Source organism: Urocitellus parryii, chromosome 1, assembly GCF_045843805.1.
Source record: "Urocitellus parryii isolate mUroPar1 chromosome 1, mUroPar1.hap1, whole genome shotgun sequence".
In the NCBI taxonomy this organism is placed as follows: Eukaryota; Metazoa; Chordata; class Mammalia; order Rodentia; family Sciuridae; genus Urocitellus; species Urocitellus parryii.
The window spans coordinates 261,691,054-261,718,810 of NC_135531.1; the positions used below are offsets into that span (position 1 = coordinate 261,691,054).

General features: G+C 33.3%; 1 protein-coding gene across 1 annotated transcript in view; it reads left to right on the forward strand.

Annotated features, from left to right (window-relative positions):
- Nucleotides 1-27,757, forward strand: part of Spag16 (sperm associated antigen 16) — a 917,689-nt gene that overhangs the window by 495,545 nt on the left and 394,387 nt on the right. Inside the window, exon 12 of the mRNA XM_077799366.1 lies at nucleotides 6,597-6,782. Within this exon, the coding sequence (XP_077655492.1) occupies nucleotides 6,597-6,782 (186 nt within the window). The remainder of the gene's footprint in view (nucleotides 1-6,596; nucleotides 6,783-27,757) is intronic.

The following is a 27,757-nucleotide window of genomic DNA, read 5'->3' on the forward strand; positions in this document are numbered from 1 at the left end:
TAATCTTGGAATCTGTTTTGTTTTTGTTTGTTATTGTTGTTTGTTTGTTTGTTTGTTTAATATAGGCAATCCATGCTATAAATTTTACTCTTAGAACTGCCTTCATACTGTACAGAGATTTTGATATGCTGTATCCATGTTCATATTTGTTTCTAAGAATTTCTTGATTTCTTTCTATCATTTCTTCTATGATCCATTCTTCATTAGAAAGCATATTTTTCAAACTCTCTGTGTTTATGTGGTTTCTATTATTTTCTTTGCTGTTGATTTCTAGTTTCATTCTATTATGATCTGGTAGGATGCACAGATTTATATCTTTTTTTTTCCTTTGCATTTGCTAAGACTTACACTTGACCTAGAACATGGTCTATTTTGGAAAAGATTTCGTGAGCAGATGAGAATAAGGTAAATTCAGCTATTTTTGGATAATATTCCAGACATGTCTATTAGGTCCTTTATTTAGATTGGAAATATCTATTGATTTTTTGTGTGGATGGACTGTTCATTGGTGATAGAGATATATTGAAATTACCCTGTATTATTGTATTGGGGTCTATCTGGGATTTTTCAAAAAGTATTAAGAAGTTTTTTAAATGTAGTTAGGTGCACAGACATTTGGAATATATATATGGGACACTTCAAGTTCACAGAACAGAGATCTTACTGCTTAACAATACTCACAACTATATATATATATATATATATATATATATATATATATATATTGTGTGTGTGTGTGTGTGTGTACACATATATTTATTTTCATTATATCTTCTTATAGGATTGGTCCTTTACCAGTATACAGTGTCCTTCTTTGTCTCTTCTGATTAATTTTGGCTTGAAATTTGCTTTGTCAGATATGAGAATAGCTATTCCTGCTTCTTTACAGACTTCATTTGCATGGAATTTTTTTGCATTTTTTTACCTTCAGCCTGGGGATGCCTTTACATTCACTATTATTTATGTTCAGCATTATTATGTATATGCGTTTGTAGTTTCCTGCCATTTTAGTTTGTTTGCTGACTTTAAAACTGTCTTGATTTTCATTAAGTTGGTTGCTCTTAGTGATATTAATTTCTTTAGGAGCTTTGCAGTTTGGTTTTGAGTTCCTCTGTGTGTAGTTTTTCTTTGAATATTCTTTGTAGTGCTGGGTTAGTAGTCATGAATTCTTTTAGTTTATCCTTGTCATGGAAAGTTTTTATTTCTTCCTGTTATTTAAAAGAAAATTTATCTGAATATAGCAATCTTGGCTAGCAATTTTTGTTGTTATTTTTATTTTTTACAGCTCAGAATATTGATACTAGGCCCTCCTTGATTTTAGGGTTTGAGTTGGGAAGTCAGAAGTAAACTTATTAGCTTGCCGCTAACTGTGACATGACAATTTTTTTTCTTGCAGCTTTTAATATTCTTTCTTAATTTTCTATGTTAGGCATTTTGATTATAATTGGAGAGGTTATATTCTGATCTTGTCTATGTGGGGGCCTATATGCTTCCTGAATGTGGATGTTTATGTCAGTTCTGATCTGAGGACATTTGTCTGTTACAACCTCATAGAAAGTGATCTTAATCCCTTTATCCTGTATCTCCATGTTTTCTTTTATCCCAGTCTTTTCTTTTATCTCAGGTTTGTTCTCATGATATTATCCTTGTGTTCTTATATCTCTGGAATTTCATTTACTTTCATATCTGTGAAATTATTTGGGGGGGGGAATCATGCATTTTGGTAGGAGATCTATTTGCTTTTTTTCTTATGTTCTCAAAGACCTTGGACTTTCACCTCAATTGAAATGTATTCCTTTTCCTCTTTTGTATGCATTCCATATATGTGTAGTTATTTTTTAATTTTTGTTGTTGTTCTGATTTCACTCTGTTTTTGATATATGAGTAGATGTCCAAGAGTGAGTACTGAGGACCCTCTCTGGTTGTTCCTCCTTGGGGCATAGCTGATGGGTTTGGGTTTTCTTCTCCCCTATTCTATGTGTTGAAGTATTGTTAAGGCTCAGGTGAGGCTAGATCATGTGTGCGGTGTTAACTATTCTTTCGCTGAGTTGTGAGTATTGTTAAGCAGTAAGATCTCTGTTCTGTGAACTTGAAGTGTCCCAATTACTTTCCAGTCCCTTTTAGAGAATGGGGGAGCCAAGAATAGCACAAATGTTAGCAACAGATATACACCCTTAAAATAGTATCCAGAATATACTTTGATATCAGTAATACTGATTGTCATCAATATAGGGATAGTGGGGTCAGTACATACCATCAGCACCAACAATTTAAAAACCATGAACTAGATTATGTGTTAACCAGCAGGTGTCTATTACATCATCCACTGTATTAATAATTACAACAACATGAATATGGTAGGGATTACATAAACTATATAATCTATTAGTGGAATTACAGTTTCTTAAGTAAACATAAAATAGGATAAGAAGGCAAGTGAGCATTTTAAATATTTTGAAAAGTGAATAGAGGAGTGTCAGGAGATAAGGAGCAGATGTCAACTGCAAAGAGGAGGAATACACAACTAACTAAAAGTATTAAAAAATTAAAATGAGGAAGAGGGAACAGGAAAATTTGGATATTAACAGGGGAAGAGAGTGAAAAGGAGGCAATAAGAGGAACAATAAACAAGGTATGAACAAACAAGAAAATGTAAGATCAAAACAATTCAAATCCATGTATAATTACATTCCACCCAAGTCAAACCAAGGCTAAATAATAAACAGAGACAGAAGAAAGCAATTAAGATGAAAGTAAAATTATATGAATGTTGACATATATATATACATATGTATCCAAACATATCTGCACTGTGAGAACACATTCAGCATATACTCATACCCATCCACGGACATACAGAATCTCCAGAACAGAGAAAGTGGAAAATAAATAAATAAATAAATAATGTTTTACCATGCAGACTTGATTTACTAAATTGTAAAATTAATCAATGTCTTACCTTCCTTTCTGAAAAATACATGAACATTGTTGTCAATATTATTAGTTGTGTTATTTTTATTTTTTAAACAATTTTTTCATTTTTCTACACAAATATTTGAATATATTTAAATATTTATCAAATTGTTTATTCACTACTTCTTCATTTCAAATGTTTCCTTATAGGATCTTTTATAATTTTTTTTTGCCCTCCTATAAGGGAGGCCTGCTTAGCTGGATTTTTTTTTCTCTTTGATTATGGAATAACATTATTTATTTTTATATGTATAAGTACATTTCATCTCTGTAATGTATTTGCTTTAGGATGATATTGTTCAATTGTTTTGGAGATAATAATGGTACCTATCTTGTGTGTGTATAGTGTGTGTGTGTGTGTGTGTGTGTGTGTGTCTGTGTGTGTATTTGTGGCATATATTAGCTATAATATAAATAAAATGCTTTTCGTCTTCCTTTTTCCTATCCTCATTATTCTTCCTATACTTTTTAATGTTGTTGCCTATGGTGTTCTAGAATTCATACATACGTATCTAAAAATAGATTTCTTTTTGTTTGCATTGTTTATCCTATTGCAAACACCATATTTCTAGAATTTGTTTTTCTACTTGTTAAATTTTCTAGTTCCTGTACTTTTTCAACCTTCAGTTCTTATGTTCAATTTATCCTGTTTTTAATTTCCACGCTCTTCTGGCATTTTATATAGAAAGCCTTTCATTCTACCTTCCTTATTTCTTTACTTCTATACTGTTATTCCTGTTCTATTTTTTTAAAACATGCTTAATTTATTAGCTATTTATACATTAACCAATGTGCACCCTACAGAGAATTCAACTTTTTTTTTATTATTGGTTTAGTGTAATTTATATTTAATTTTAGATTCATCTTCCAATTTTTAAATTTCTTTTGCTATGTTGAATCTGCTATTAACCCAGCCACAGACTTATTAATTTCAATATTTAGATTTTTACGTTTAAATGTTCTATTTTTTCTCAGTTGCTGATTAATCTTTTATTCTTTTGTTGCTTGTTTTTTATTTCAGTATTTTCTTTTATATTTTATTCATAGTTATGTTATATTTTATACTGAAAATTACAACAAATAGAGCTCTCCATAGTATAAGTCTTTGTTAATTTTATCAGCTCATCTTCAGTCATAACTTTTTATTTCCTATTATGCGTTTGGTAATTTTTCTGAAGTTTAGATTTTATTGGCTTATGTCTGTAAAATGTCAGGAGCCTCAATTGGAATGACTTAGGCTAAATACCAATGACCTGGATCCATCTCATATTTAATTCAGGCTTTTGTAACAAAATGCTATAGAATGGGTAGTTTATGCAACAAAAATTTATTTCTCCTAGTTATGGATACTGGAAGGCCAAGATCAACATGCTTGGGTTCTGGTGAGGACTGTCTTCTAGGCTTGCATGTGGCTATCTCTTGCTCTATTCTCACAATGCAGGGAGAAAGTGAGCTCTAGACTGTTTTTTTATATGGACACTAATTCCTCTAAGGCATCCTCATATGCATGAGGCTAGAACTCCAAATACTATCACATTGGGAATTATTTTTCACCACTACATTTTGGCATGAAGGACACAAATATTCAGTCTGTCGAATCCACTTTTTCTCTTTTAGAGATTTTGGTTTCTCTTGTTTGTGTAAAGCCCAGGGAAGTCCTGCCTTTACATCACTTAAAGCATACCTTTAAATTTTAGTATGTCATTTTATCTCTCATTTAATCTTTCTCAATCCTTAGAGATGTTCTTTATTTTCTTATGAACCAAAATCATACAGCGTTTTGTATTTCAAACCATGTCTTTTTAAAGGCAAAAAACTTCGAAAGAATATTCAGAAATTTGTACACTATTTATTTTGACTTTAGTGGAGTTTGTACACATGAACTATATTCTTAGTATATTAGAAACATAAGAATATTGTCTACATTTATTACTTGTAAACATAGAAATGCATTTCTTATTATTTACTAAATATCAGTTTATGGTACTCATAAAGAAATAATACTACTTCATTCCATTTGCAATTATTCCAGTTATGATTTTTGCTTCTCCTGGCACATGGCTTAAAGTTAAGAGACAAGTATATTAAGGTTATATGAGAGAGTTTTTCAGCCACAGGCAGAAATATACTATAGTAATTCTTATCTTAGGCCAATATTTTCATCCATAATAGCATACTAACCATTGGAAAGAGATTTGAGTGAATGGCATACCTTAATAATACATAATTATTTGTTTTTATATTCGCTTAAATTTTCTGGATAAAAATATTGTGTGGTATATAATGTTAAAAAAATGCTATATGGAAACATATGTACAAATAAACAACCACCACAAAGCAAAGAACACTTCATTGTCTTTTTGAAGGACCTGTCATATAGTGATTTTTTTCAACTATGCTAATGTGAAAAATTAATGTCCTTTTCTAATTTTGATGAGAATCTCTGAGTGGTCTAATCCCTCACCTCTGCAGCACTTTCAAGCTCTCCCTCTCAATTATAGCTGTTTCTCCAGTGCAAATAAAAAATTTTAATTTTCCTCTTAGCATAAAAATAACCAAATGTATGAGCAAGCAAACAAAACTCGCCATTTCCTCTTTTAGAGATACCACATACTTTTTCTTCTCCATTTATAGAATGACTTCATGCATTCATCCATTCATACACTTATTTATTCTGAAGTATTTTCAGAGTATTTCAATTGGTCAATCATGATGCTTGATGTAATAGAAACAGAGAAAAGAAACCTATTTGTCCTTCATAAAATACAGCCTGGGGAAGAGTGTAAATAAATAGCTTATTACTAGTCAGTCAGGAAAAGGTGCACACATAGTGTGTCCAATGCAAAAGGATATGTACAAGGTAATGAAAGTGAAATTTCCTTCCAGCTGGCATTTTGCTAAAAAACAAAAACACAAACCTAGGGACTTCTGCTGATATAACTGTCATCACTCATTTCTTAAGCTCTTGTGTCCACTATTGGGAAGCCACTGGTTGTTTTTTGTTGTAGTTGTTATTTATTTGTTTGTTTTTGTTTTTTTAACATCTTCTAATGACCTTAATGGAAGATCCACTGCTTTTCTCTCAAACATCTAGCACTTAAACTCTTTCATCTCTCATGATCTTGCTCAAAAACCAACTCATTTCTGATTACTTTCTTCCTTCATCATATAAACTACACATTGGGAGTTAGTTAATCTAAACATAAGCAAGCAATGTTGACTTACTGTTTTATATTGTGAAGTTTTTTTGAAATTATCATAGATCAGGTCTAAATTTTCATCATTCTGTGGTCACATTATTTATAGAGCCTAACATATAACCTTGATTTCATGCAGAGTAACAAAAACACTAACTTAGTGAATTATTTGAGAATAATCTAGGCTTTAAGATTAATATAAAAACTGCACAATAGCAGTTTTCTCATCAGCTTGAATCACTAACAATCTAAGTAATTAATGTGTATACCCAAATAAGATCATACGATTCAATCAGATATTTCATTGAAAGTAAAAATAACTTCAGTATACACAGATGCACACACATTACTCACAGAACACAGCCATTTATAAAATTAATTATGGGTTATCTTGAATAAATTATATTTTTATGTTTTTTAATGCAGTGACAACAAGTTGGCTACTTGCAGTGGTGACACTACAGTTAAATTATGGGACCTCCTTAAAGGCAATTGCCTTTTGACCTTCGAAGGACACAGCCATGCAGTATGGTCTTGCACTTGGCACTCTTGTGGCGATTTTGTGGCTTCTGCCTCACTGGATACAACTAGCAAAATCTGGGATGTTAATAGGTAAGGCATACTTTAAACTTCAGCCCTGTATATTGACATGTATATATGAGTAAATTTTTTTCCACCTCCATGCTACCACAGGGAAACATCAAAAGAAACTGTTAGTTGATATGATTTTAGAGAGCTGCTTAAATAATCTTAGTGAAATCCATTTCTAACTCCATTAATCTTTGTTGATGTAATAATTCATTTCTAAATGCAGGTAGTAAGATCAAGCTTGTATAATAAGATTAGAATTGCTTCATTGGGAGTCTATTTATTTTAAATAGGATAGAACAAATACATATTTTAAGGACTTAAATTTTTAGTTGCAACTTCCTCAGGCTTACTGTCTTTCTGTACTATAGAATTTAGTTTAATTCTTGAATAAGATATTAATAGTTACTTGATTTATGCATAATTTTGATATATCATGATGTTCTTCCTAATTAAATGCTTTTAAGCAATTGATAAATTATAAGAAATAATGCAATTAATTGTATGCAAAGTCCTATACAGTCTAATGGATCTAGAAGTTTTATGCTTTGATCTTAATTCAAGATAGACAAACACATTATGTTTGAAGTATCAAAAATTATGCCATCCATATTATTGGGAATGGATATTATATTTTGTTAGGTATGCAAATATGATACAAACAGGTAAATTTAGCTATTATCAAATATCTTAATTATTTTAACTAAGAGATTATAGATCATATGCCAAACATCTGGCCATTTTCACTATTAAACCAATGCCCAGGTCCCAAAATAAGGATAGAGATTCTTTAAAAATTTAGGTCCAATTTTGTCACAGATACCATGTAATTCATTTTGGAAAAGAAAGATGGAGTCACTTTAAGAACAGGGACTGTTGATTTAGGGTCTGTGCATTACAGGTACCTTGAACACATTTTTTCCAAGCAAGGACAAGTAGTTACTTGTACAAGTCAAATCTTTTCTGGGAGGATTAAATGAAAGAGTGTGCTAAGTTCCATGCAGAATTCATTGTTTCTAAGGCCATCTGGCATTATTCAGCCCTGGTCTTGGCACCAAACTTATCCTTCTATTCTCTGCTGTTGTGATACTGGACCAGGGCTCTGCAAACCACACTGTTGCTTTGCCTGCTGCCTCTTAGGCTTTGCAGATAGGGGTAATTGTAGGAGACTGCAAGTCTGGAGGGCTGGCCTAAAGGAACTCGTTTCTTCCCGAGTCCTCTTTTTGGGCTTCTTGTGGGCCTGCCCTGGTCCTTTACCTCCACAATGCAGCTTCTTTTTTTTTTTTTTTCCAGCAGAATCTAGGTGCTAGGTTTCTTCCAACACCTGCACAAACAGCCTCACCATGGCATCACCAGTGACAGTAGCCTCAGCAAGCAGGTGTTCCTTCTCAGCTGAGTTCCCAGCTCTTGTAGGTCCTCACTCTGAACAGAGGACATCAGTACCAGCAAACAACAATCTTCTCTTCGAGGGCCAGGTTTCAGCTTGGAAGAATTTCTCTTTAAGGTTCTTGAATTTAGTTTATGCATTTATGTTGGTAACACAGGAAACGAATCTAAGGCGAGTGCCCTACCACCAAGCTACACCCCTAACCCTGAAGGTTGGAGTATTAATAATTCTACCTTATTCCCTTTGTTCTCTCAGGTCTAAGGTTAGCAGATCTTTCTTGAAGCTACTGTCTTCACAATACCTCATGTTCTCTTTTTCTCTTTTTAGTTACTTAGTTATTTTCTGGAATAATTAATAATTCCATTGTTTTTATTATTAAAATGATAAGTGTATGTTTCCTTCCTGACTGAACCTCAATAAACCCAAATATGTGTGGATAAATAGGATAATCCATTAGAGTTTGAAAACTACAGCTAAACACTGAGAAAGTATGGCTCTGAATGTTGCTTTTTGAGTTTTTTAAACCTATTTTCTGTTTAGAATAGTGATAACTAAAGACATGTTTTAATTCACATTTTATCTAGAATAATTGGTCATATATAATTCTTAATCATATTAGGCTTCTATATTATGAGATCATATTTCATGAAGGTTTATTATTATAGGCTACTGGAATTTTGACGTGTATATAATTTTGTTTTTTATCACTTTAGACTTAGACCAACTTTCTAGTAGAAGACTATAGTCCATTCTAAAACACAATATACCTTCAGATCCTGTAACCATTTAGAATGTTTAAATCAAAGTATGGTTAAAAAAACTGATTCCCAGTAGACGCAGCCCTATTTTGAATGATTTCAAACACCTTGACATGACAACTTTTACCCGTGACCCCAGTATTCAAATACTGTCTTCTTATTGATGTCTGCTACATATTGATATTACAGATCAAAACTACTCCTCATTAATGCCAAAATTCTTTAAATTTAAAATTTCCCATCAATGTCAAGAGCTTAGCCTTATCATAGAGGACAAAAATTATACTAATTTTCAAGCTGAAGTAGTGGATAAATATTGACATATGAGGGAGAAATTGTCTATGTAGCAGCTATCTTTCGGCATTACAATCACAGCACCAAGTTATAATTTATAATTACTCATGGATCAATACTACATTAGATATGTCCCAACTAGTGTCTTGCTTTAAAATTTCAGATTATTTGAAGTAGGTTAAGGACTTCGGGAAGAGGTTATTTACTTTGGTAAGATGGGTGTTGGTAGAATCTATGATTTGGTGTGTTATATTCTCTTATCTTGATGCCACATAGTTCCTAATGAAAAATAATTTATAATATACACATATACATGTGTGTGTGTGTGTGTGTGTGTGTGTATTCTGATGTTTACCAGAGAGGGAAGAATTTAGAATACATTCTCTTCTGTTCCATCCACCTTTCCCTTTGAACTCCTGGCTCAGTTTTGAATATCCATTAGTTGATGTCATATCTCTAGTCCTGCAACTGTTCCTGTATTGAACATTACTTGGAAGAACCACCCTGTAGTTTCTCACCAAAAAGTTGGATCACTGTGAAGCATAATCAATGTAAAAATTCCAGATAAAGATCCATATTTACTAAGTGCTAATAAGAATCTCTGAGCAACATCAGTGACACTCTTAGTCTGGATCAGTCCCATTTACAGAAGTTCTACAAATGACTGACAGAAGCCTTTTGGTGATCTTCTGAATGATCATACATGTGAAACAGAAATGTATGTGAGTTTCAACTAATAATCATTAATTTCAACTTTTAAATATATTATTCAAAAATCAGTCTTAAAGCACACATGCACCCTTGAAAACATATACACACACAAACACACACACACACACACACACACTCACACATACTGTAGAATATGCTTGGTACATAGTAGTTTGGTTGTATAAATGAATGACGAGTGAATCCTCAGGTACATATGAAAAATGTATTCAAAATATGCCTGTCCTAACCTCATTCAAACTGTAATACTGTACTACAATTGTGCTGAGTCATCCTACATAAATCTAAAAAAATGACAAAAATGGATAGGAAATCAGAAAATATCTCAGTCAGTTATGAAAAATAATCTGTTTCTTTCTAGGCATTTAAGCATAACATTAATCAATAAGTGTTCACAAAATGACTTAACAGTGTTGGGGCATGTCACTGACAGAAAATTTTCAGACTCAATCACTGCTCATGAGATTATAAATAATTTAAAAATATAGCAATTTTGAAGCAATCAGAGAATATGTAATGCATCTGCTGTTTATAATATCACTTTGGGTATTCTGGTAGACTCCTGAATGCTTTTCTTCCAAGGTAGCTGGGCATTTGGCTGAGCAGCTATATCATACTCTCACTCTGATATTTGTGAAGCGTACCATATGCCTGCTTAGCTTTTAGCTTTAGGGAAAGGGGTTTAGAAATAGCCAAGATTTTACTTACTGTTGCTGTCCCAGCTGCTTTAACAAGATATTACACAGATACTGAGAGATGTGCAAAATTCGACAAATTCTGGATCCCAAATGATGAGAGGTAAATCTGTTGTCCTTATATCAAATGTGTTGTTTCAGAATCTCTTGAAATTATGGGAAGAAAGTAAAGCATGCTTAAAAACTAGATTACATTGCAATTTCTGTTGCATCAAGTTATCTGAAAGAAAATGTATTAGAAACCTACCAAGTTTTTGAGTGAATTATATTGACAAGGAAACCCGGAGCGTATTCTTCATAGCTTTTCAAACTTTAAAATACTTCTCAGAGTCCCAAATTTTCCATCCAAAGGAAATGAATTCTAGTGTTGCACAATTCCTAAAGAGGGCAAAGACCACAACACCCACCACTGATATAGCCACAAATGGTAACAGACAAATAAGAATCGGCCATAGAACAAAGCCTAAAGCCACTAAAAATAATGAGCAAAGGAGGGTCTCTTGGGAGCTTGCCATGGTCCAATAGAGAACCTGTCTTCAGTGCCATGGCAAAGTTCCTCATGATGCCTTTCCAGGGTTGTGTCTGTTAGAACCACTGATGCTCTTGAGTTTCCCATTTTCCGGTTTTCTCTACTGAAGATAGTACAGCATTTATTCTGTTGCTGCTCACCATTATGCATTTTGTTTGAAGTGGTAGTTGTGGGGAACTGAAAACTTTGTTTTATTTAGTTGGTCACCCAATACAAGTGACAACTATGGGTTCAATGGAGCAGATTGTATCATCCACAAACTGTGTACTCTGAGATAACTGCAGTAAGTGACTGGGACTTTGGGTTGTCTTCTTTTGGGGATGAAGGAAAGAAATTAGTGAAGGCTCTATATGTGAAAGAAAGGATGGCACAAATATTTGGTGAATCAAAGACCATGGCAGAGACTGTTAGCAATTCACTAGGATCCACTTTCTCATTCTTCCACTTTGGTTTGGAACCCTGCATCTATCTAACAGCCTCCCTGTTAAGTGCTGCAGTATCAACTGAGTTCTGTACCAAGAAATCATCGTTCTTTCACACTTGGGGTGGGATGAGATATCAATGGCAATGTCCACAGTAATCTGAGACACCAATTGTGTAAAATAATAGAGCAACTTCTTGAGATAAAGCTGTCCCCATTCTCTACCTCTAGTTAACTTACAAAACTTTCTGAATTCTTCAAAAATGAAGAGATAAACTTCTGTTTTACTTAAGACATTATGTTTCCAGCCTATTTATTGTAGCACTTTAGCTTGTCCCATCCAATATAAGATTACTATGACTGTTTTTCAGGTGAAATGTTTTCCCTTCATTGATGTATTACTAGGGCATCTAAGACAAGTTCTGAAGTGTTCTCAAAATTGCTTGAATGGGATATTAATGGAAATTTTGTGCTGATAATAAATGTCTACTTACCTGTCTCTACTTTTTCTTCATTTATCCCTTCTTACTTCTAATCTTTTTTAAAAAACCTTTATTTTTATTTATATGTGGTGCTGAGAATCGAACCCAGTGCCTCACACATTCAAGGCAAGTGCTCTACCACTGAGCCACAAACCCTGCCCCCTTACTTCTAATCTTAATGTCTCTTGGAGCCTATGAAGTCCTATTTGCCAGTGGCAAATAGAATGATTGGTTTGCATGGAAGTTAACACCATTAAGAATGGTCATACTGCTCCAGGGGTTATAGAAATGCAAATTAAAACTATATACTGAGATTTCATCTTAATCCAGTCAGAATGGCAATTATCAAGAATACAAGTAACAATAAATCTTAGTGAGGATGTAGAAGAAAAGCTACACTCATACTTGCTGATGGGACTGCAAAGTTGTGCAACTACTCTGGAAAGTAGTATGAATATTCCTCAGAAAACTTGGAATGGACCACCATTTGACCCACTTATGCCACTCCTCAGCTTATACCCAAAGGAATTAAAATTATTATGATAATGATGCAGCTACATCAATGTTTAGAGCAGCTACTCTCAGCTTATACCCAAAGGACTTAAAATTATTATGATAGTGATGCAGCTACATCAATGTTTAGAGCAGCTCAATTCATAATAGCCAAACTATGGAACCAGTGTAGGTACCCTTCAACAGATGAATGGATAAAAAAATGGGGTATATATGCATAATGGAATATTACTCAGCCATAAAAATGAATGAAATTGTGACATTTGCTGGTAGATAGATGGCTCTGGAAAATATCATGCCAAGAGAAATAAGCCAGTCCCCCCAAATCAAAGACTGAATATTCTCTCTGATATAAAATGCTAATTCACAGTAAGGGAGGCTACTTTCGATCAGCCAAAGAGGAATGAAGGGAAGGAAGGGGAATGGGAATATATAAGATAGTAGAATGAATTGGACATTACTTTCCTGTATTCATATATGAATACATTACCAATTTAATTCCACATTATGTACAAACAGAAGAATGGGAAGTTATACTCTATATATGTATGTCAAAATACATTCTATTGTCATGTTTAACTAATAAGAATACTAAATAAATTAATAAATATGGTTATAAATCATAAGACAATATGGGACTATTGTGTCCTCATCATTAGAACATTGATTCAATAATGATTCTTTCTTTTAAGACTTTTAGGCGATTAAAAACACCCAAAATTTTAATTTTATAATGACACTGACCCTATTAACTGATGAGGATCAGGGTTACTGTTTTAGGTATGCTGATAAAATATAGTGACTTCCATTTGGTTGACCTTTCAATTTTATGTATTTCTTTATAGTCCCAACAAATATGCACTGAGCATTTCATTTATGCATTATTCTAATCATTAAGCTATAGCAGTGAGCAAAATAGACAAATGAAGATGGCATTCTATTGGTAGGTAGAGAATAATCCAAATCCAAACAAACAAACAAACAAAACATTTTAGATAGTAGTTAGAGATGGTATATTTTATAGAAAAAAAAATTAGTCATGGAAGCTGAAAATGGAGTGGTGAGCAGTGGAAAAGACTGTAATTTTAAACAGGAAGGTTAAGAATTTTTTTTTTACTGTAAAATTGACATTTGTGTAACGTACACAAAGTCAGGTAACACACCAAGCAGATATCTATCTGCAGAAAAATATTCTAAACTCTTCTATGGTCGTAGCAGGGCTCATATGACTGGTGAACAGCAAGGAGGTCAATATAACTGGAGAAAATGAGCAGATGAGTGTGTTCATCTAACAAAGGGCCATGCATCCCATTTCAAATCTCAATGAAATGAAAATTTGCTGTATTGTTTCGAGCAGAAATCTCAATATGTTTTACACTTTAACAATTCGGTTCTGGTTGTTGTTTTACTATTAAACTGTGGCAGAGGAGGACTAAAAGGGTAAAAGCTGGTAGAAGGCTAGTGCAATAAAACAGGCAAAAGATAGGGAAGGTTTGAGCCAAGACAGGACCAGTGAAGTAGTAAACATTATTTATATTCTGGATAGATTTGCAAGATAAAGCCAACATGAATTTCTAAGGTATTGTGTGATTTGTGAGAGAAAGAAAAAAAACAAATTACCTGTTACATTTTGAAATGCCTGAAAGGCAAAAGCCTCATTCTCTTTATATTAGAACATCACTATAAACTTTATAAAAGGTTTTTCCAATGGGATGCATCAACTCACATTTCAGAAAGAGCTGTAGAATGAAGAATGCCTTCTCATCGTTCATGTAACGTTTCTACTGAAAGTTCCTTTCTGACTACTGGCATCACTCTTTCTTAACTTAATGATTCTTTGGCCAGTCAAACCTCCTGGATTGGGTGAGATGAAAGAAACGTAAGGCTACAGGTAAAGAAACCAATTAAAATATGGAATATTAAGATTCTATAATATAATAAAGTGAGTTATCTTTTGCTAATGATATGTACTATTAATTTCTTTGGGGCAAATAATGCACCAAGTTTGACTCCAAAATTAGAGAAATGTCTTTATTACAAAACAATATTTTTATTAGAAAAGTAATAAAAATGGGTTTTAGTTTTCTATCTATAATATAAAACATTCCATTAATTTATTTTGTGTTCTTTATGATTCATTTGCAAAGTTGGCTATGCTAGCAAAGAAGGGCATATTATACAATATTAATGGCTTTAAAACATAATAATGTAAGAAATATGAAGATTCAAGGGCATGGATTATTGGTACATTAATATCTGTCTTGTATTGTGAAGATCTCCAGTTGCCTTCTTGTACTTGAAAAGGCACCCGAGGTATATATTAACAAACTGCTAAAGTAATGCTTGAAACATAATTATATCATAAGAAATGATAAGATACTTAAATTGACCTCTTGTGATTAATTTATCCTGTACCACCAGGATAATAAATCAAATATTACATTTTTTAAATATTTTTATTTATATTCAAAGAGTAGTTCCCCCTTGAAATATGGGCTTCAAGTGATATCTAAATATTATTGAGCATAAACATATTTAATAAGCACCGAGTATAAAAAGAGAACATAGAATGTATTTTTTCACATTCATTTCTCCCTCAAACAGTGCTTATCATTGAAGAAATACTTATTATATGGAGTGAAATATATTAAGGCTAAAGTTCATCTTTTATTTAGTAAGTATTATTTTGATTTAAAAATTAGGGACTTCCCTCATAACCAATAAAACTTTATGTATATGTGTGAAGTGGCTCAAGCAAGTGTCCACTACAGTAATCTTGATGTGTGTCCTTTCATAACAGCATGTGTGGATCTGTAAATAAAAGAGATGTCATAAGTATCACAAAATTATTAACATTTACATAAAAATAACATTTCACAAATATGTATTGTACAATTTCTAATTTGTGCTAAACAAGGTACATTTATATTTATCTCATATACTAAATAAACTGAATATTAGAAATAATTTGGGGGCTGGGGATATAGCTCAGTTAGTAGAGTGCTTGCCAAGCATGCACAAGGCCCTGGGTTCAATCTCTAGCATCACACAAAAAAAGAAAGAAATAATTTGGGTGAATATTAATGAAACTAAAGATATTTCAACTCGAGTGAATGAATGTATCTGAAAACATAATATATTATTTGCTCTACTGTTACCAATCAAAGCAAGTATTTTAAACATAAAATATACAATTCCCCTTTTCCATATTCATAAAAAATTATCTGGTTAATATATGAATCTTCATGTAACGCTAATGACTAAAAGGGTTTAAATACATTTCTTCACTAATATATATTGAAATAAAATGATATGCAGCCAAAGTAAACATGAGATAAAAGGCAAAATTTTATTTTCTTTATGTTTAAGATTTACTTTTATATGTATGCAGATATATGAATACCCATGTTGTGGGTTTGGATCTTTAATATCCCCCAAGAGCTCGTGTGTTAAGCAATGCAGGAATGTTCAGAGGTGAAATAATTAGATTATGAGAATAGTAACCTCATCAGTGGATTAATCCATTTGCTGGATTAATAATTGAAAGGAATATTTAGTGATAACTGTGGGCAGGTGGGACATGGCTAAAGGAAATAGATCCCTTAGGGCCTAGTCAGGACTATATCTTGTCCCTGGTGCTTCTCTCTCTCTCTCTCTCTCTCTCTCTCTCTCTCTCTCTCTCTCTCTCTTTCTCTCTCTCTCTCTCTCCCCCTCTCCCCTCTCCCCCTCTCCACCCCCCCTCTCTCCCTCTCCCCCTCTCCCTCTCTCCCTCTCTACCTCTCTACCTCTCTCCCCTTCCCGCCCTCTCCCCCCCTCCCCCCCTCTCCCCCTCTCCCCCCTCCCTCTCTCCCTCTCTCCCTCTCTCCCTCTCTACCTCTCTCCCCTTCCCGCCCTCTCCCCCTCTCTCTCTCTCTCTCTCTCTCTCTGTCTGTTTCTCTCTCTCCCCTCCTCTCCCCCTCTCCCTCTCTCCCTCTCTCCCTCTCTCCCTCTCTCCCTCTCTCCCCTTCCCGCTCTCTCACCCCAACCCTTCCTGGCTGCCATGAGTAGAATAGCTTTCCTCCACCTCTTCTGCCATGATGTTCTACCTCGCCTCAGGTCTGAAACAATGAGCCCAAATAAACTTTTCCTCCTCCATTCTATTTGGATAATAAAGGTAAAATTGTTTTCCTAAAGCACTGGAAAATATAATTTCCATAGAAAAATTTAAATACTATAAATCACATTGTCTGACATGAGTTTGTGCAAAATCCTAACATTTCCTAATAAACAGAATTTGGTGACCTGGGTAAAAGTGGACCAGGCCATCCTCATTCAAGCAACATGGAATGATTATCATCTAGTCTGACCTCTGGTCCCCCAGAAATCTAGAACAAACACTGCAAAAGCATGCTTCTAGGAGAGCTTCACCCTCTACAGAACTCATCACAGCTGATTTCCCCCATATTTATTCACTGGATTTCACCACATAAGAACCAAAAACCTCTTTCTGTGTTAGAAACTGGTTATTTATTTGTTCAATGTTTATGTACCTTGGGCTGGTTTATATCCCTGAAGGTGATAATGTAGCACTGACTTGGATAATATAAGCTCTCATCTTTGTGGAGCTTAAATTAGAGGAAAGTGTCACTGATTGTCCATGCCACATAAATCACTAGATAAGCTCTGATTTTGCCATCGTTAAAAAAAAAAAAATTCCTTTTCTCTAGAGATCAAAACAGAGCACTACTGAGAGTGACTGTCTTTCAGATGTCACAAGTGAGACCTAGGTCTCTATTGCTGGAAATAGGAGTAATAAGCTAACAATGAGGTTTACATTTACAATAGTGCTGAGCTGAGTCTTCTCATCTTTCTCAGAAATTGAGTTTTTAATCATTGGCATTTGGTTTTATTAGTAACGCGTAGGTACCTGTCACGCAAAAAGCATCCAATTAAGATAGTTTAAAGGAGTTTTCACATGAAGGCTGAACTTTTCCTGTGATGGTTCTATTTAATTTGTTTTGGGGTTATTATGTCAGTTTGCTTTTTGTTTTGAGTAAGGAAGAATAATATACATTAGCAAGAATCAATCTAAAATGCGGTTCAGAAATAAGAATTAAAAATGTGAAGAAGTGTTATATCCCAACCTGTTTAAAATTTTTACCTACAGTTAGGAAAATGCATACTAAATTATGTGATTTCTTAAAAACGCAGTTGAACTCAGAGAGGTTCAAATTTTGTTTTTTGATTATGTGAAATACTATAGGAATGTTGAAGATATAGAATGTATTAATTATAGATATTTTGTTTATTTTATTTCAATACTTTCCCAAATAAAATATCTTATTCACAAATTCAAAACTTAAACTTACCATTGGAAATTCATTACAATTTTCTAAATATGCATTTTAAAGGTATAATATTTCAGCCTTGAAACACAAAACATAAATTTATACAAAAGCATAATTACCATAAAATAAAGTGAGTATTCAACACTTTTTCTTGATTAAAATCACTCAAATAGTGGACAAGTCTTTAAAAGCATTTAATTTTAGAGGTGACCTACAATTTATTTCATTGCCTATTTTCCTAGATATAAGACAAATTAAATACACATTTGGAAAAAAAATAGTGTCAGTATCTACAAAATAAATTTAAATTTACTATTATACATAAATGAATTAATGTATCATAGGTATATAAAATTATAATTTTTTTCTGTAGAACCAAAATACAACTTATTGCTTAATATTCATTATCAGCTATAAATCTCTTAACACAAGTGACAAAAACGTTAATTATATATGCTAATTATATATGCAATCACTTCTTACTCCTTGCTTTTATTTCCTCTTAGCACATTTATAATCTCACCTTAGAGTTTTCATATATTAATTTACACATAGATAAATATAAAGTTAAACTTATTCTTGGAGTACTAATACAAATCCCATCCTCTTGGACAGGGAGGTTTGTTCACTATTATGTTACCAGTAACTAGAATAGATCTTGAAATATACTGGGAAAGTAGTAAATGTTTGTTGAATTAGTATTTAAATTAATTATTTATAATCATTCTTTACTCTCCACTGTTAATCTTGACCACAAACCACAGTTCTTTATATAAGTACATGCTTTGAGACTATACCATTGGCCACTCCTCCATGTCATCCTCATCATATTTTGACTAATTTAGCACTTGGCTTATTGTCCTCATTAACTGCAACATCAATATCCAAGCAGAAAATCCAATAAATACCCTTGATTTTTAGTTTATTTACTTTCATATTTTCAACAACTTTCAAATCTTGATTTTAGGCAGCATCATTTTTCTTCTCTCCAGCTGGTATACTCTAATAGCACACTGAAAAAATGTGTTGATTCCAGTGGTAGTGGAAATTAATTGTCTCTACCATTTTTCTCCCTTGATAACAGTCTCCTTCGCTGCCTTTCTATTGAGTGGGTAACTGTCAGGGTCCACCAAATGGATCTCTCATTCCCCCACATTGTCCATTCCCTTGCTCCTTTCTTCCCCTAAATTTATTCCCTGTCAAACCCCAACTCTGGTTAAACCAAATTCTCTGCCTGAATTTGGTCTTCTGAGCATAACTAAGGAAAAATCACAGAATTGTGCTAACACTGTATTTATAATCTCAACTCATCAAGCTGAATCTATAGCATCTCCTCTGTCAATTTACTTTCTACTATATGAGACAAAGATTTCATGTCTTCCTCTTCTGTCTCTCAATCCTTAACACGTTCCCTGTTCCTTTTCCCTCTGAGCTAATTGTCTGGATTTTTACTTCACAAAGCAAATGGAAGGAATCAGAAGAAAACTATTCTATCTTCTACCTCCAAATCCACCAATGACTTACATTTTCTGTCTTTATCCCTGGGTATTGGTTGGGTGGTTCTGTTCTAGACTGGCTTACCTATAGGTTGTCTGAGATGGACTTATTTAGATTCCCAAAACTTCAACTGGGCAGTTGAGGTTACTCTATGTGATTTCTCATCCATTAGCAAGCATGCCTGAGCTTTTCCACATGGTAGCAGAAATGGTACAACAAAGGATAGAGCAAAAGCAAAGTGCACAAGAACTTGCCAAATCTTTTTCTTGAAAATTCATTAATGACCAAAGTTAGTCACATGACTTTGGGTTAGAGTTAATGTGGGAGAACTGTATATAGGAGTGAACAAGCATATAAAATATGCAGAAAAAAAAAGACAATGTCTGTGGGTTAAATGCATCAGCCTAAAATTCACATTGAAACTTAAATCCTAATGTGATGGTATTTAGAGGTTGGACTTTGAGAGATAATTAGGTGATCAGGGTATATCCCTCATGAATAGGATTAGTTTTCATACAAGAAGAGACAAGATCTTGTTTCCTCTCTCTTTGCTCTTTACCAGGTGCACATAGATTGTGAAGACAGCCATCTGCAAACCAATGCAATGGGCTTTTACTGGACATAGGATCGGCTGGCACCTTCATTTTCTAGCCCTCAAAGCCATCAGAAATAAATACTTATTATTTAGCTATCCAGTGTATCAAACTAAGCAACCATTTTGCAAATAATATACCCTCTTTCTAACCCATTATTCTTCTTACAGTATCTTGCTTGCAAATATAAATACAGTATTGTGGGAATTTGTTAGCTGTATATAATCAGAATTGATGATTCTTCAGTTAGTATAGGTGCATGAAGACAACTTTAAATATCATTCTTAGGGTAAAACGGGGTCTGACTTTTGAATTATTACACATAGATTACTGAAGAAATTCTCACAAATCAATTATTGAAGTAATTTTAGGTTTTTTGTACTTATCTGCTAAATAAATTTCAAATAACCCTATACTGTTTTGTACCTTCTTATTTTGAACTTGTTTAATGCTTACAATAATTTGAAAATGAAATATTTTCCCTGTACCCTTTACCTTGATTTTCCCAGTGATAATATCTTATATAACCATTGCATACTGTGAAAACCAGGACTTTTATATTGTTACAATACGATTAAGCACAGACCTTAACTGGATTTCACCAGTTTCAACATTCAGTAGTTTGTGTGTGTGTACATGCACACATATGTGTATGTGTAGTTTTATGAAATTTTATTAATATGAGGATCAGAATAAACATTGAAAACAAAAGTTGGGTCCTACACCACTAAGAAATTCCTTCATGTTTCTCCTTAATCAGCACACTTGGGGCTGGGGCTGTAGCTCAGTGATATAGTGCTTGCCTTGCACAGCACTTGCCTTGCATGCGTGAGGCATTGGGTTCAATCCTCAGCACCGCATAAAAATAAATAAAGATATTGTGTCCACCTACAACTAAAAAAAAAAATTTAAAAAAGTCAACACACTTAATCTTCTAATTCTTACCCTTGGCAATCACTGACCAAACTATGCTCTCTATTACTATAATTGTCAATTTAAAATTATTACATGGAAGAATCATATGGTATGTATCATTGAAGACTGTCTTTTTTTTTTTATTTAGCGTAAAGCCCCTGAGATACATCCATATATTATACATATCAATAGTTCATTCCTTTTTCTTGCTGAAAAATAGCTCATTGTATGTATATGTCACAATTTATTTATCCATTCACCCCTTAAAGGACATCTGGTTAGAATCCAATTTGGAGATATTACAAATAAAGTTGCAGTGAAAATTCATGTACAGGATTTTGTGTGAACTTAAGTTTTTATTTCTCTTGGGTACTTATCAAAGAGATATGCCGAGTCATATGGTAAATGTATATTTAATGTTACAAAAAACTGCCAACTTTTACAACATTGTCACTATGTTATTTTACCTTCTTATTGGTAATGCATGAGAAATGGTTTCTCTGCATTTGGTACTATCAAAATATTTTATCTTAGTCATTTTAACAGCTATGTAGTGATGTCTCATCATGGGTTTTAACTGGTATTTCTCTAATACACAATGATGCTCAAACATCTTTTTTTAATGTACTTATTTGCTATGTGTATGTCCTCTTTGGTGAAATATCAGTTTTTCAAATTTTTTCTAATTTATTGTTTATTTTCTTACAAACAACTATACAATAAGTTTTAAAATCAGTTAGTGTGATTCCTTCAGTGCTTTTCCCTCGTTTTCTTTATTGTTTTGACTCTTCTGGTTTCTTTGTCTTGGTGGCTTTATTTTTTCTCTAATGAAAAATCACATCAGCCTTGTTTTCCTGGTTATCAGTACATTTCCATATTCCCTTTCTAGTTAAGTTTTGCTTTCGTATCTTATTAATCCTTTTGTTTATTCATGCTGCTGCTCAGACTCAATTGCCTTTTAGACTCAGTCCGGCAGTCCACTTATACCTTACCCCCAAATTTGAGTTGAACACTGCCCCTTTCTAGGAAACTTCTCCTGTCTAACCTCAGTCTCTGAAGCCCACACTTTTCTTTCCTATTTCTTTTTCCTTAGTAGGTTCAATTGTGAGTTTTTAAGATCTTATCATATACATACACACAAAAATTGAAATGTACACAAATGTACTATTCTCATATGTCATTCAAAATTTTAAAATTGAAATAAGCAAAAATGAATGTGTAAGAAAGCCCATCAAATTTTGATATTTTTCCCTGGAGAGTCAATTGTTACTAATCTATTATATCATTAATATTAGATTATTTTTAAAAATCTGACTATTTAATCCTCCTCCTTTTATCTTTGCCCTTTATAACCCTCCTCAATTTGTTGCAGCTGCTTTGCTGGTGCCTAAGGCTCATGCTTCCTCTTTCTACTGAGTTTTATGAATAATTTGTTCTATGTCATAAAGCATTCATGTTTCTGCTCTAGTTCTCTTTATCTTTACTGTGTCTATGCCACATCACAATTGCTAGTTTTCTCTCCCTTGTAAATACTCTGTGGAGCCTGTACTAGTTAACTAATACCATATTATCCCATCTCCTGCTTCACGTGTTCCCTTAAAATTTTTTCTTAAATCTTGATCTCTTTTCAAAATAAATGACTATTTTCTGCAAAATATATACTTCTGTTACAGCTTTTGAAAAATTGCATTATAGTTAATACTCCTCACAACTCCTCTCTTCTTAGAATGGTATGTAACCTGCAGGACATGATCCTAAATAAATAATCCAATGTAACTTCTTTTCATTCCCTGTCTCCTGCAATAGGGTCTTTGCATATTTGTACTGAGTGAATTAAATAAGGATATTTTTGAAAAATTTCTCTCTTCAGATAGTTTATTAATATACCGTTTACAAATAGAGCAGTGAAAGTGTTCATATTGGATGGAAATAATGTCTACTATTCTTTATTTTTTCTAGGGCAAGGGCACCACTCAACCACAACAGTCCATTGTAATGTGCAATTTTTACCAATCAAACACTGAAAATTGCTAATGAATTAAAAATAACTTTGCCAAAATGATCACAACTTTTTAGTTTCAGACATGTATTTGTTTGCATTGTGAAGTCTTTGGTACTCAATCTTGCTCATCAAAGTAAATAAGTTTTGACTGGAGGATTGAAAGAATAGTCTCACTGAATATTAGCTTTGAATATTATTAACCATGCCCACGTGTGCCCTTTATTTTGATTGCATAATGAAGCATATGAAAGAAAGTTTGAGTCTGACAAAATTAAATTCTCACAAAAACTATGTACAGAGATGTTTGTGATCTTACGTGTAGGTGAAGAAATGCAAAGCAACAGATTCAGGTTATTTTCTAAAACTAACATTAATTAAAATGACTTCTTTCTGCCCCAGTAGCAAATCTTTGCTGTATAACTATACTTCACTGAATACAAACCTTACACGTTTGAACAAAATGTAGCTTTTATTCAGATGACATAAAAATACATAATGTTGGATTAGAAGTAATTGAAGTCTCCTTTATTGCATATATCTATGGTTAGGTGACACAAACTGGCATATATTTCTTATTCATGAGTTCTGTTTCACGAGAGGAGGATCCTCCTGAATCTTAAACTGTTATGCACTGCTAATATATTCTGGCTTGGAATTAGATAAGCTGGTCACATTATATAAAATAAAAAGTTTCATGCAATGACCAGCTTTTCTCATTTGGATTCTAGTTCCTGTGGCCTACGCCAAGCTTTGCAAATGCATCATTATTTCCCTATATTCTTCTAAAAGGTAAGAAAAATGAGATTTTGAAAAAAAATTTTAAATGCCAAATGACCTCTCTTCTCTCCACAGAGACACAGAGTTCTTGCTCCACATGTCTGTGCTATTGACAAGGTGCATGCACAGGCACAGTCATCCCATGATGAAGCCTTTCTTCTTCATCTCTGATGGGCTTCCATGCAGTAGAAATGGAAACGCATCACAAAGCCCTTAAACAATGGCCTCCACATTAGAAAAGTCCACAGGGATTTGACTAATATTAGTAGTTTCCTAATTACCTTTGTATTTCTCAAGATACTTTAAAGGCACATCAATGTTTACAGCAGCAAATTCACAATAGCCAAGTTATAGAACCAGCCCAGGTGTCCATCAACAGGGATAAAAAAAATGTGAGATACATATATAGATATATATATATAGATAGATAGATAGATATAGATAGATAGATAGGTATAGATATCTATCTCACATTATATATATCAATATAAGTATATGTCATATATATATATATGTCATATATATATATATATATATATATATATATATATATATATATAGAGAGAGAGAGAGAGAGAGAGAGAGAGAGAGAGACACACAGAGAATTGAATTTTACTCAGCCATAATAAAAAAATGAAATTATGGCATTTGTAAGTAAGTGGATGGAACTGGAGAACCTCATGCTGAGTGAAATAAGATCCTCAGAAAATCAAGGATTTAATGCTTTCTCTCATATGTGGAAGTTAGAGCAAAGTAAGGGGGAAAAGGGGGGGTCAGAATCACAAGAATAGAAGGGAGATCAGTGGAATAGAAGAAGGGGATTGTGAGGGAAGGAGTAAAGATGAGAAAGGGGAGGAAATGCAGAATGAATTTGACAAAATTATGCTTTGTACATGTATAAATACAACACAGTGTATCCATATTTATGTATCTATAAAGCACCAATTTAAGAAAATTAAAAGAAGAAAGATCAGTAAATTAATGGACAGGGAGTAGTGGGGGGAAAGAGCACTGCGTACTGAAAGGGAGCAAATTAGATTCTATGCTCATATGTTAAAATGAACCCAACTATTGGGTATAACTCGAATGCATTAATGAAAGCTTTTAAATAATAATGCTCAATCTGGGTGCAGTGGCCTACTTCTATAATCCTAGTGACTCACATAGCTGAAGCAGGAGGATTGCAAGTTCTAGGTCAGCCTCAGCAATTCAGCAAGACCCTGTCTCAAAAGGAAAAAAGGACTGGAGATATAGCTAAATGGTAGAGCACTCCTGAGTTCAATCCAAGTACTATTAGTTAACTAATTAATAATAATTAAAGGCAGCCCTGTTTAGGAAAGAGTTGTTGTTCATTTCCCCTTTATACATAGTTCTCCTTATTTAAAATGTGTTATATTTAGTTATAGAATATACTTTGACACATCATGCATAAATGGAGTATAAAAACTTCTCATTCTTCTGATTGTACATTATGAAGAATTATGCAGGTCTTGTAAATATATATATATATATATATATATATATATATATACACACACACACACACACACACACACACACGCAAACACACACACAGGGTAATAATGTGCAATCCATTCTACTATCCTTTCTAACCCCATACTCCCTCTACTCCTTTCATTTCCTTCTGTGTAATCCAAATTATCTCTATTCTTCCCTAGCCCCACCCTATTATTGTGAATTATCATCCACATATCAGAGAAAAAATTTGGCCTTTAATTCTTTGGGATTGGCTTATTTCGCTGAGCATGATATTCTCTAGCTCATCCATTTACCCACAAATACCATAATTTCATTCTTTTTTAAGGCTGAGTAATATTCCATTGTATACAGATAACACATTTTCTTTATCCATTAATCTGTTGAAGGGCACCTACATTGGTTCCATAGTTTAGTTATTGTGAATTGAGTTGCTGTAAACACTGATATGGCTTTGTCATTGTATTATGCTGATTTTAAGACCTTTTGGTATAAACTGAGGAGTGAGATAACTGTGTCAAATAGTGGCTCCATTCCATGTTTTCTGAGTAATCTCCACACTGCTTTCCAGAGTGATTGCTCCAATTTGCAGTCCCACCAGCAATGTATAAATGTAGATTTTTTTCCCACATCCTCACCAATATTTATTGTTGCTTGTATTCTTCATAATTGCCATTCTGGCAATGAAGCTAGACTCCGCCCCCTGAAGTAAGATGAAATCTCAGTGTAGTTTAAATTTACATTTATCCAATTGGTAAAGATGTTGAACATCTTTTCATATATTTATTTCTTTATAATGCATTTGGTATCAGTTAATTAATAGTTGTTCTTTCAGATACTTTTACTTTGATAACCAAGATTTTTAAAATACCATCTTCATATTCAAACTTGTAAAATAATAGTAATCAAACTCTCCTATTAGAAATTTAAGATTTTATAATTTGAGGATGACTTTTAAACTCTGAATAAAAAGACAATTGAGGAAAATTTTAGTGTGTATAAAATGTACTTTACTTTACATTTAAAAAAAAAACTTGTGACATTTAAAATCTGGCTACGATGATGGTATAAACTTGACATTCAAATATGAATATAAATTATAATAAAGTTAGATTAAAATTAATCTAAATATAATAGACATTCTAGAGTGGACATGAATTCAGAATCACTATAATATCACATCTCTTTAAGGTAGAGAAACTGTCAAGGTAGAAACATAGCAAAGGCTGCCACAATTTCTCCACTTCTTTTATATATCTTTACTGAAAAGAAAAACATAGAACAAAGAAAATATGAATAAGAGGCAGTAGAATGTGTGAGCCAATCTTAATTTCCACTCTTAATTTTATTTATCTATGTTATTTTTTCCAGAAATGATTTAAATAAGTTCACAGGATAAATAATATACTACAAAAGTATAAGTTGGAAAGAAAAAGAAGGAATAGACATTGAATAGACGAAATGGAGCCAGGAATATACCCATTGTGTCTTGTAACTCTTTAGCTAATGCTGATCCACATTTAGGCTTTCAAATAGTCAAGCAAAGTACACATTTCTTCTCATTTGTGTAATTGAGGGTGTCCTTCCCGTGATGGGAGAGCCTCTGTAAGTCACATTCATAGTGACCTGGATATTGCCCCATCCTTGAAGTAGCAGAATGTGTCTTCAGACATAGGTGTGTAGCCCCATGAACTGAGCTATGCTCACCTGTTCCTTTGTAATATTACCCCTTTGCCCTGTTTGGGATAGAATGTTCCATGGAAACGCCCTTTGTGTGTCCCCTTCTCTTGCTCTGACTTTGAGTGTGGTCTTCTTAGATGTCAGTCAACCTGCTGACAGCAGACATCCTGAAGCTAGACTCAGCCCCCTGAAACCTGTCCCCTTGCCTCATTTGAATGGCTTCTCCTTAATAAAAGGGTTCAGCACATGCTCACTTGCTCTCTTTCTTGGGGCCCTTATGGTCAGAGGAGCTGTCACAGGACCCCAAAGAAAAAGGTATCTCTGTCTCTTGTGTGGTTATTTTGTGCAGCCCCTAAGTGTTTTTGTTGTGAGGAATACGACAACAATTAGTGCTTGAAAATAGCAAACAGGATATTGTAAATATAGCAATACTCATATGCAAACATACATTTACATTTTATCAACATAAATTTCAAAATTTTGAACATTGTTTTAGGTAAGTCTAGTCTAGAAATGCTAAAATAATAGAGTGAATTACATAAAAATTCAAGCTAGTTTTATGTTAAGAAATTTATTATAATATAGTAAATGAATGCACTCCAATTCTACTGTAATCAAAACAATTCGGTACTTGCATAAACAAAGATATATAGGCAAATGGGATAGAAGGCAGAGTCCAGAAATAAATCTTTATATATATGGCTAAATGATTTTTGACAAGCATGCCAATATTGTGGAGAAGGGAAAGATTTTTGACCAAATATTTTGTGAAAACTCCATGTCTACATGAAAAAACATGAAGTTGAACCTTTATAAACAAAAGTTAGCTCAAAATAGATTGAAGACTACATATAGGACATAAAACTATTGTACTATTGGAATAAAACATCTTCACAATATTGG